The 10,465-nt window shown below is 41.4% G+C and overlaps 1 protein-coding gene across 4 annotated transcripts in view; it reads left to right on the forward strand.

Moving 5' to 3' along the window:
- Positions 1 to 10,190, forward strand: part of Herc4 (HECT and RLD domain containing E3 ubiquitin protein ligase 4) — a 74,294-nt gene extending 64,104 nt beyond the window's left edge. For 2 of the 4 annotated variants that reach the window (XM_021173606.2, XM_021173608.2), the window contains 8 exons: positions 644 to 811; positions 1,242 to 1,385; positions 4,438 to 4,604; positions 4,806 to 4,872; positions 6,956 to 7,038; positions 8,146 to 8,329; positions 8,992 to 9,094; positions 9,579 to 10,173. In XM_021173606.2, the coding sequence (XP_021029265.1) occupies positions 644 to 811; positions 1,242 to 1,385; positions 4,438 to 4,604; positions 4,806 to 4,872; positions 6,956 to 7,038; positions 8,146 to 8,329; positions 8,992 to 9,094; positions 9,579 to 9,787 (1,125 nt within the window). In that variant the 3' untranslated portion in view covers positions 9,788 to 10,173. Of the gene's footprint in view, positions 1 to 643; positions 812 to 1,241; positions 1,386 to 4,437; positions 4,605 to 4,805; positions 4,873 to 6,955; positions 7,039 to 8,145; positions 8,330 to 8,991; positions 9,095 to 9,578 lie in introns of all 4 variants that reach the window. The other 2 variants (XM_021173607.1, XR_003837764.1) reach the window with 2 other exon arrangements.
- Positions 10,191 to 10,465: the final 275 nt, after the last annotated feature.

Below are 10,465 nucleotides of genomic sequence, written 5' to 3' on the forward strand. Positions count from 1 at the left end.
AGGGAGGGAGGGAGGGAGGGAGGGAGGGAGGGAGGGTAGGCAGGCAGGCAGGCAGGCAGGCAAGGACAGGAAATTACCTTGAGGTTGGTCATATATATTGGTGGTGGGGCTGGGGATGTTTTATAGGGAGGGATATATACATATATATATGCATGTACATATATACACGCACGCTTATTTTATATATGTGTGATATCACAGTGAAACTCATGACTTTATGTTAGTTATAAATAAATTAACTATGTATGGTGATGCTTGCATGTGATCCCAGCCCTCATCTAGCAATCGGAAACTTCCAAGGGAAAGCGTTTAATTGGGGATGGTTACAGTTGTAGAGGGTGAGTCACCACGGCAGAAAGACAGCAGTGGCACGGGAGCAGTCGCTTCAGAGTTTTGTATCCTACTCTGCAGGCAGAAGTGGCTGGGCCTGACGTGGGCTTTTGAGACCTCAAAGCTCATGCTCAGTGACATGCGCCTTCCCACAACATCACACCTCATAATCCTTCCCGAGTAGCCCACCACCGGGAACTCAGTACTCAGTACACGAGCTCACGGGGCTTATCCACACTCAGCTTCACAGCTCAGTTAGAGTAAATAAGACTGCCTAAAAGTAAAATAAAAGTCTGGTGTTTTTGTGTTCTAGATGGCCATTGACCAGGCCCACAGGCAGAATGTCTCCTCTCTCTTTCTCCCAGTGATCGAGTCTGTGAATCCTTGCTTAATTCTAGTTGTTCGCAGAGAGAATATTGTAGGAGATGCCATGGAAGTCCTCAGGAAAACCAAGAATATAGATTATAAAAAGCCACTCAAGGTAAGCAAGCACTCTACATAAATTGGGACTTCTCTGTAAAAGCTGTTCTAGGGTGTGTGTGTGTGTGTGTGTGTGCGTGCACGTGCGTGCGTGCGCGTGTATTTGAAACACTTTGTGGTTTGTTTGTTTTTTAATTACAGATTTACTTCATTCTTTATGTATAAGGTTTGCTTACATGTATGTACAGTATGTACATGCCAGAAGAGAGGGTTAGATCCTATGTGATTGTAAGTGGGCGCTGGGAACCAAACCTGGGTCACCTGCAAGAGCAACAACTGCTTCTGACCACTGAGTCATGTAAATTATATATTTAACTTTTGAAATTATAGGTTGCTGAGATTCATTAGCAGGAATAGCTTGTTCACAGGCCTCTGAGACGCAGTCTCTTGTTCTTCATTGTCTATTCAGTGTTCACATTACCCTGTTTTAGGTTATATTTGTTGGAGAAGATGCTGTTGATGCAGGAGGTGTTCGCAAAGAATTTTTCTTGCTTATCATGAGGGAATTGTTGGATCCTAAATACGGCATGTTTCGATATTATGAAGATTCCAGGCTCATTTGGTTTTCAGATAAGGTAATATGCCCGTCTACCACAATTATCTCTTTAGATCTTTGTTTCTAACATATTCTGGTCAGACAGAGGTCTGCTTAATTACAGCTTGAAATTAGGAACTTTTAGACTTATTGTCAAAACACAGTCTTGTGTTTTACACATTTCAAATTAAAATAAATTGAGGAACAGTCAGCTTTAAAATAATGCTGAATTTTCCTTCTGAGTGTGTGGAAAATTTCATGGTGATTACTGTCTTAGCCTCTCTTCTGGAGAGAACTCGTTTAGCATTAGAGATCACTGACCGCTTGTAATTCAGATTCAGGGCCAGTAGACGGTAGCAGTGAGCCAGATCTTCCTTCCCAGCACATATTTGGATCCAGGAAGCCACCTGTTGGATACTACTGCTTTGACACATGTGCATGGGAGACAGAGCTGACAGTTGCTAGGACCCCGTGTTCAGCTAAGACTAAGACGGTACCAGCTGGTCCTTTACAGAAAATGTTTGGATTCTATTTTGTAAAAAAATTTCTGAGTCGCCTATGTTTTAAATTTATAAGATTTCTTTATGTGTACATTTAGTCTTTTTGAAGGCTGTCTTGTATCGGGATAGCAGCTATTGATGTTCAGTGCTAGGCTAATTCCTAAGGGCAACAAACTACTGCACTGGAATTACACTGTCTTGGGTGCTTGGATAGAGAGAGAAATAGCTCAGCCTTATTTGGTAGGCATCCAGCTCATGGGCCTGTCCCACTGTTCGCTGGTGCCCTCCAGTGGCCGCAGCCTAGGTCTTGGTCTTGTGTTTTCTGTTTGTTGCAATTCTCTTTACTGATTCCCATCCACATTGTCCTGTCTATTGAGGGCGTCAGGTGTTCTTGCCTGGGTTCTTGTCAAGCGTCCTCAGCACTATGCAGTTCTCCAAAATGGTCAAGACTTTAAAATACAGCCGAACAATAGCACCAATATTATGATGTACATGAAAGTAAATACACTTTAAGTTATTGTGTAATATATTTCATCTTTAAGTTATAGTGAGTAGAGATATAAAACTAATGATGTTTGCTGTCATTTGAAATAGTTGAACTCTATTAATTTGATTATTATAGTTAGTTTATCAATGTGTACATGTTTAAGTTAAGGGTTTTTTGGATTTGTTATTTTAGTGTAATTTAATTTTATAAGTATATAAAATGTTTGCATAATTGTAAATCAGACTTACAGAAAAAGACACATTGGAAGACGCCCTGCTTGCTGTCATTCTCTCCTTCCTTATTTACAACTGCTTTTGTGTTTTCTTGTTTTGTTTTATTTTTCTCTATTTTTGAAATGGGGTCTCTCTATGTAGCCCTGGCTGTTCTGGAACTCTATGTAGACCAGACTGGACTTAAACTCACAGAGATCCCCTGCTTCTGGCAGTGTGTGCCACCACCCCTGCCGAGTTCCTGATTCTCTTAGTTTAGCCTCCCTAGTTGCCAGGATCGTAGTGGTGAGCCACCATAACTTGAATGTGTGTTGTCGGGTTTTGTTTCCTTTTGTTAGGTTTGAGACTTGGTCTCGCTATGTACCTCTAAGTAACCTGGAGCTCCCTGTGTAAACCAGACTGGACTCCAGCTCACAGTGCCCCTGCTTCTTCCTGAGTGCTGGAATTAAAGGCATGGTCTAGCTCTCTCAGCCTCGCTGGAATTAAAGGCATGAAAAAAAATTACTGTTTTAAGGGCTGTGTTTATAGCTCATTTGGAATAAAGCAAATGTCTTAGAAGCATAAAGACTTGAATTTGATCCCCAACATCCATCCACTTAAAACGCTTGGCATAAGGGCTATGGAAAGATGGCTCAAAGGTTAAGTAATGCTGGCTGGTATTCCTGAGGTCCTGAGTTCAATTCCCACATGGCCACTCATAACTGTCGTAGTCCCATGGGATCCAGTGCCCTCTTCTGGTGAGTAGATCTATATGCAGACATAACACCCATATTCATAAAATAAATAAATCTTTACACTCCGCACCCGCACCCCCCACCCCAAATCGTGGCATAGTCAGGCTATTGTGACTCACACCTGTAATCCTAGCACTTGAGAGTTGAGTTTCAGGACAGCTTAGGCTACATCTAAAATTCAGTTTTAGGCCAGGCCTTGCCTCATGAAAAAAACACAACAGAAAGCTAGGCAAGGAGGTATGTATGTGTAACCCCAGTGCTGGGAAGGCAGAGTCAGAGCAGATCTCTGGGGCACTAGCCAGACCGTCTAGACTCATTGCTGAGCTCCAGGCCAGTGAAAGGCCGTATTTCAAAGGAGGTGGCTAGCTATCTTGATGATACCCAGGGTTGTCTTGCGCATGTACATGCACACATATACACATACCAAGAACAAATTTTCTTTTCTTTTCTTTTTTTAAAGATTTTTCTTATTGGATATTTTCTTTATTTACATTTCAAATGTTATCCCCTTTCCCAGTTCCCCCTACCCTGCCACCAGAACCACCCCCCCCCAACCCATCAGATTTTCTTTAAAGGTTATTTTGCTTTTGTTGTCTGTCAACCATCATCTCATTCCCACCCATCCTGGGTGTCAGACTCGGGGCCATGTCCATAATACACAAGCCTAACAGCCCACATTTAATATTTAACAACATGAAAAAGTCAGTTGTGAAACTATATATGTGTCTATAATCTTGATAGTCCTGGAACTGGCTATATATACCATACTGGCCTTGAACTCACAGAGATCCTCCTGCCTCTGCCTCCCAAAAGCCACAATCCCTAAAACAGTAAATTTTTGGTGTTTTGTTTTTGTTTTGTTTTTAAATTCAAGGCTGAGCGTGATGGAGCACGCCTTTAATTCCAGCGCTAAGGATTAAAGTTAAGTAATCCCCCTCGCCGCTAAAAGAAAGTGCATTGCATGGCACTGTGCCCAATGATGTTCATGCTGAGGAGACGGGACTAGGAGTGAGCTTCTTTCTCATTGGTTGATTTTCTGTGTAGTCGATTTTTTTTTCTACTGTAGAGAATAAATTTGTGTACTAAAAATCAAGGTTTAGCTTGCAAGACAAGTCTTTCACTTTTTTCTTCTGTGTTTTAGACATTTGAAGACAGTGATTTGTTCCACTTAATCGGTGTTATCTGTGGATTAGCAATTTATAATTTTACCATTGTGGACCTCCATTTTCCTTTGGCTTTATATAAGAAACTGCTGAAAAGGAAGCCATCCCTGGATGATCTGAAAGAGCTGATGCCAGCCGTCGGGAGGTCAGTGGTTGGAAAGTGCCAAGGGGGGCTTGAGGCTGAGAGCAGAGGACTGCACTCGAGGCTTGCCTGCTGGAGACAGCCGTGGCTTCCCTGTCTGTGCTAACAGGTTCAGGACAGCCCAGTGTGTGCTGACTCATGAGCAGAGCTGTCAGTAAGAACGTACGTTTCACTCGGTTTGGTTTTGTTCTGTTCTGTTTGCAGAAGCATGCAGCAATTGCTGGACTATCCAGAAGATGACATAGAGGAAACATTTTGTCTAAACTTTACGGTAAGATGAGCAGGAGCTTGGCCTCGTCACAGAGCAGCTGTGCTTTAGGATGCCTGTCTTCCATAGAGCAAATGCTTTTTGTTTGTTTACCAAGACAGGGTTTCTTTGTAGCCCTGGCTGGCCTGTAAATTGCTCTGTAGACCAGGTTGCCCTATAACTCAAAGAGATCTGCCTGCCTCTGCCACCAATGCAGTTTTTTTAATGTATATTAAAATGTATACATTTAAAATGGATATTATATGGGTATTTAGTCTGCATGATTATGTGGACATAACACATCTTGGGACTGGAGTTATATAGAGATGGCCGTTAGCTGTTATGTGGGGACTGAGACTTGTCACTGGGAGAGCAGCCAGCCACGATACATTTATTGAGCTTTTACTATGTCCCAGCATTATTTCATTTTATCCACACCAATCCTGTGAGTTTTTATCCTTTATTTACAGATAAGGAAAACTGAAATAGTTGCATGTCAGCCATTGTTCACCTGTTCTATGCCTTCAGTAATTAGGTACTTTGTTAATTAAGAAGAGAACTTAGGAGACTCAGGGATTCATTCTGAGCCTGTGGCTACAGGGATGATCAGAGATGGGAAGATGATTTAAAGACAGCATAGCATTACTAATGCACTCAGACTGCCTAATAGATGGATTTGTCCAGTTTGTCTGTCTCCTCCTCACTGACGGCCATGCTTGCTTAACTTGTCACTTCTGTCCTTCCACCATGGATCTGGGAATTGAACTCACGCCATGGTGTCAGGCTTGCACAACCAAGCACCTTTATCTACTGAGCCATCTTGCCAGACCTCTTAGATCGTTGTAAGATTGGAATGTCTGGCGTGTTTGCAAGAAAATTCAGTGCATGCTTTAAGATGAAGTAAAATTAGTGCATTATTTTATTTTTTTTCTCACAAGAAAAATCTTACTGGGAGCTGCAAGATCAGAACACTTACTTCTCTTACAGAGGACCCAAGTTCAGTGTATAGCACTCCATTTGGGGAGCTTAAAATTGCCATTAACTTGGGTACATGGCACCATGCCTCTGGCCTCCACAGGCACCTGCACTTTGATACACATTCGCACCTTCAGACCTACACACCTCAGCTGAAGGCTTCCGGTGAGGGCAGCACCAGTTTTCTTTACATGTATGGTTCCTGGTGTGTTTCCAAAGTGGATGACCACACCCAGCCACTGCAGCACTTGATGTGTGACAAAACTTTTCCTGGAGAGAGATGGATACCACCAAAGCCCAGCTTGGTAAACCAGTGAGATTGGGGTTGCTTGCAGGAATATGGATAGGGAATTACTTACAGGAGCAGAAATGACAGTTGCATCACCAAGACCCACCCCAACGCAGGTGACAGGTCACAAAAGTGCAGCGCACTGCACTGCACAGCCTGTAGGCAGCTCAGCAGGATGGAGAGTGTCCTTGCCAAGTGACTTGGGTCTAAGTCTAAGCGTCCTCCAGGCAGCTGGTCTGCTCTCAGAATCACCTTTGCAGCGTAGCTTCCTGCCCTCTGAGAGAGACTCTCGAGTTTGTATTGCTTACTCTGGCAGGCAGGGGCCCAGTATGACAGGTAGGAATGAGTTTGGGAGGAAGTTAATTTTTAAAAAATTAATTAACTAGGCTGGATAGTTTAGCAGTTAAGAGCACTGACTGCTCTTCTAGAGGTCCTGAGTTCAATTTCCAGCAACCATACGGTGGCTCACAACCATCTATAATGGGATCCAATGCCCTCTTCTGGTGTGTCTGAAGACAGCAACAGTGTACTCATAATAAATGAATGAATGAATGAATGAATGAATGAATGAATCTTTTTAAAAAAAAAAAAGCCAGGCAGTGGTGTGGCACACACCTTTAATCCCAGCACTTGGGAGGCAGAGGCAGGCGGATTTCTGAGTTCGAGGCGAGCCTGGTCTACAAAGTGAGTTCCAGGACAATTAGGGCTATACAGAGAAACCCTGTCTCGAAAAAACCCTCAAACTCCTCCCCCTCCACCCCCCAAAAAATTGTGAGTAGGCTCCTGGTAGCATAATTTTGATTATATTTAATGAGAGATGCTACTTTTTTTTTTTTATTCTAGATCACAGTTGAGAACTTCGGTGCAACAGAAGTAAAAGAGCTGGTTCTGAACGGCGCAGACACTGCTGTTAACAGACAGAATCGGTAAGTGGATTGCACTGGACTCATCGAAGTGACCAGGGTTAGTAGGCATTTTCTAAATTACTGAAAACATCACAACTTAAAGAAAACACTATTGTACGTTGTATATGGTAGCACACTTCAGGAGGCAAAGGTAGGCAGCTGTCTGATCCAGCTAGGACTATGTAATGATGCCCTGTCTCATAGTCCAAACACAAATAAACAAACACCATAACATTTGAATGTTTAATGGGAAAGCAATGTGCCTTTGCTCGTGAAATCGCCTATAAGTAAAGGAACAAAACAAACATGACAAATGAGAAGAAACAACAGCAAACATGGTTTGAATGGAAATGATGGCCACTGAGTAGCAAATCAGAGAAAGCAGTGATGGGCTGGAATACCCAGAAGACACCAGTTTATTTTGCAGAACAGCAGTGCAGATGCTGAACTAAACTCGGTCTTAGAAAGTGCTAATAAGGGAGCCAGGCAATGGTGATGCCTTCAACCCCAATACTCAGAAAGCAGAAGCGCTTGGATTTGAATTTGAGGACAGCCTAGTCTCTGAGAGAGACCCTGTGGGCTTGTTTTGTTTTGTTTTTGTTTTTAAAGCCTGTCTATAAGGCACTTGAGATTATTTCTAGGCTATTTCTAATGAAAAATATTTTCAGAATAAGGTAACTGGCTATCAAATAATTTCAAAGTATTCCTAAATCATGGGAAAATACTCAGTTCAGCAGCTGCTCTGGCGTAACCACTGGGCAGGAGGGAGGCAGGGAGAGCCCTGGGTGAGCTCCATCCTACTGAGAATAAGTAGATTTTTCAGTCCCTTTGTTTTTAAGGAATCTACAATATATATTCCTAAGAAATAGCTATTAAGCATTCTTTCAAGATGATCTTTAAGATGTTTTTGTTTGCTTGTCTGGTTTGGCTTATTTGTAATGAAGGAATTAGCTATGGTTTAGTGTAGCTTGGGATTGGTTTCTTTTTACCCATTGAACTCTACTCATTTTTCTGAGTTTAGTTGAAAGTAGCAAGAAATGAAGGAGCAAAAATGTAATGATAAGCATTGGGTATTCTCCATAAATGGTGCGTGTGACTTGTGCATCTGTGCCTGGCTTTTATTTCTAGGCAGGAGTTTGTTGATGCCTATGTGGATTACATATTCAATAAATCAGTGGCATCTTTATTTGATGCTTTCCATGCGGGCTTTCATAAGGTCTGTGGAGGAAAAGTTCTTCTGCTCTTCCAGCCTAATGAATTACAAGCTATGGTTATTGGGAATACAAATTATGATTGGAAAGAACTGGAGAAGGTAAGGAAAAACCAATCTCTACTTGTCAGTGGAAAAGCAAAACTATGCGTAATTGGAAATCTAGCCCTTGTGTGCTTTTGCCCTTCCTACAGCTCCTTGCTGTGCTTATTCTAGACACTTGCCTGCCCCTCCTACCCTACAGTGCACTCTGTGTGGTGGCACTGGTGAGGTGATTGGGAGATGTGCTATAGGGACCCTAGCCCAAGACTGAGTGACTTTCTACCCATGCTTAATTAAGGCTTTTGTTTCCTGTTTTTCTACCAAATCCCAGTGTTAAACTTGACCATGGTGGGAGGGGACTACAAAAGGAAAAGCCTTGGTAGCATTTGAAATGTAAATGAAGAAAATATCTAATTAAAAAATTGTTAAAAAAAATAGGAAAAGCCTTGGTGCTCTTAACACCAAGGGGGGAAAAATTAGTAGAAACATTCTGATTTGTCTTCCTGAAAATAGTACAAGAAACATTTACCCAGTCCCATGTTGGTATTTAATAAAGCTCTCACTATTTTAGTAAACTCTTACTTACAAAGGTGACGGACGGGTCCGTTCTTCCTTCCCGGGGAGCATCTTCACATTGTAAAATACCAGGGTTGTGATAGCTCCTACTCTTAACATGAGAGGTTTCACTCCTTAATGCTAATAAAAGGTTGTATTACTTTTAGAATACAGAATACAAAGGAGAGTATTGGGCAGACCATCCCACGATAAAAATTTTTTGGGAAGTGTTTCATGAATTACCACTAGAGAAGAAGAAACAATTTCTATGTAAGTATATTCTGAGACAATAATCTAAAGTATTAGCTCAGTTTAGTCTTTGTTATTAAGATTTTTATTTACATGTATGTTGTTTCTGTGCGGAGTATAATGTATACAGGTATCCCGGAAGGCCAGAAGGGTGTGCCATGCGTCAGACCCCCTGGAGCTTTTATAGTTGTGGGCTTTATCTATAGAGTGATGTCTGCAGTTGCCCGAGATCCTGTATCAAAGAAACAGCGTTGGAGGACTAGAGAGAGCTGGGGACGCAGCTTAGCAAGGGAAGCCTGACTTCCAGTTCAGTCCCTGGGACCCACATGGAAAAGGAGAGAACTTAAAAAAAGTTGTTAGAAAGCTTAACTAACCAGTTTTCCAAATGGCTCTTCCAAAAAGGATTTCTAAATGCTTTTGTCATTTTTCATCAAGTAATGAGTACTTCCTTTAAAATAATGAATGCAGAACTAGACTGTGTTGTCTAAATTGTTTTCCTTGGCAGTATTTTTGACAGGTAGTGATCGAATTCCCATTCTTGGTATGAAGAGTCTGAAACTAGTCATCCAGCCAACAGGAGGCGGTGAGAGCTATCTCCCGGTTTCCCATACCTGTTTTAATCTTCTAGATCTCCCAAAATATACAGAGAAAGAAACCCTCCGATGTAAACTGATCCAAGCTATTGATCACAATGAAGGCTTCAGTTTAATATGACCTTGGAGTTCTGACTTTCCTGTTTAGTGCAAAAACCACTCGTGTTTCTCTTGTGAATTCAGCAGTGAGAGTTACTTCTGTAATTCTTACTTACAAATTGTTCACTACTGTACTGATGAAAGCCAAAAATTAAAAACTGAGCATTAATACTAAACTGTACAGAACCATGAATTGTCCATCCTCATAAACATACGAGTATTGTGGATACATTAAAGTTTTACGCACAGGGATTTTAAGAGTTTGCGTATTTCGGGAATTACCTGATGTGTGGGTGCATGGAAATGTTGCTTACTGTTTCTTCAATCACTGGGGAAAGACGACGATGGCCTGCCGACAGTCATTTGATTATTTTTCCATTTTGTAAATAAAAATTTTGTAATAAAATAGTGACATTCAGATACCAGTAGTTTCTATGGTTGTAATTGAACTGAGTTTTAAGGGTTAAAATTTATGATTCAGTCTGACTTGCAGATTCTATCTGTAAAAATCATGGTGGAAATGATCTTTTTGCTACAATATGCAGACCTAAATTGTTACTTAACTTTAAGCTGAGTCCTGAGATAGACATAAGCCACTGTGAAAAACAATCACGAGTTAGTTTTAAAACTGATGCTGTAGTAGTGCTTAGAAATTTTTAGTGCTTAGAAAATCTGAGGTTTTTTTTTTTTTTTTTTTTTT

The sequence above is a fragment of the Mus caroli genome, chromosome 10 (genome assembly GCF_900094665.2).
Source record: "Mus caroli chromosome 10, CAROLI_EIJ_v1.1, whole genome shotgun sequence".
Classification (NCBI taxonomy): Eukaryota; Metazoa; Chordata; class Mammalia; order Rodentia; family Muridae; genus Mus; species Mus caroli.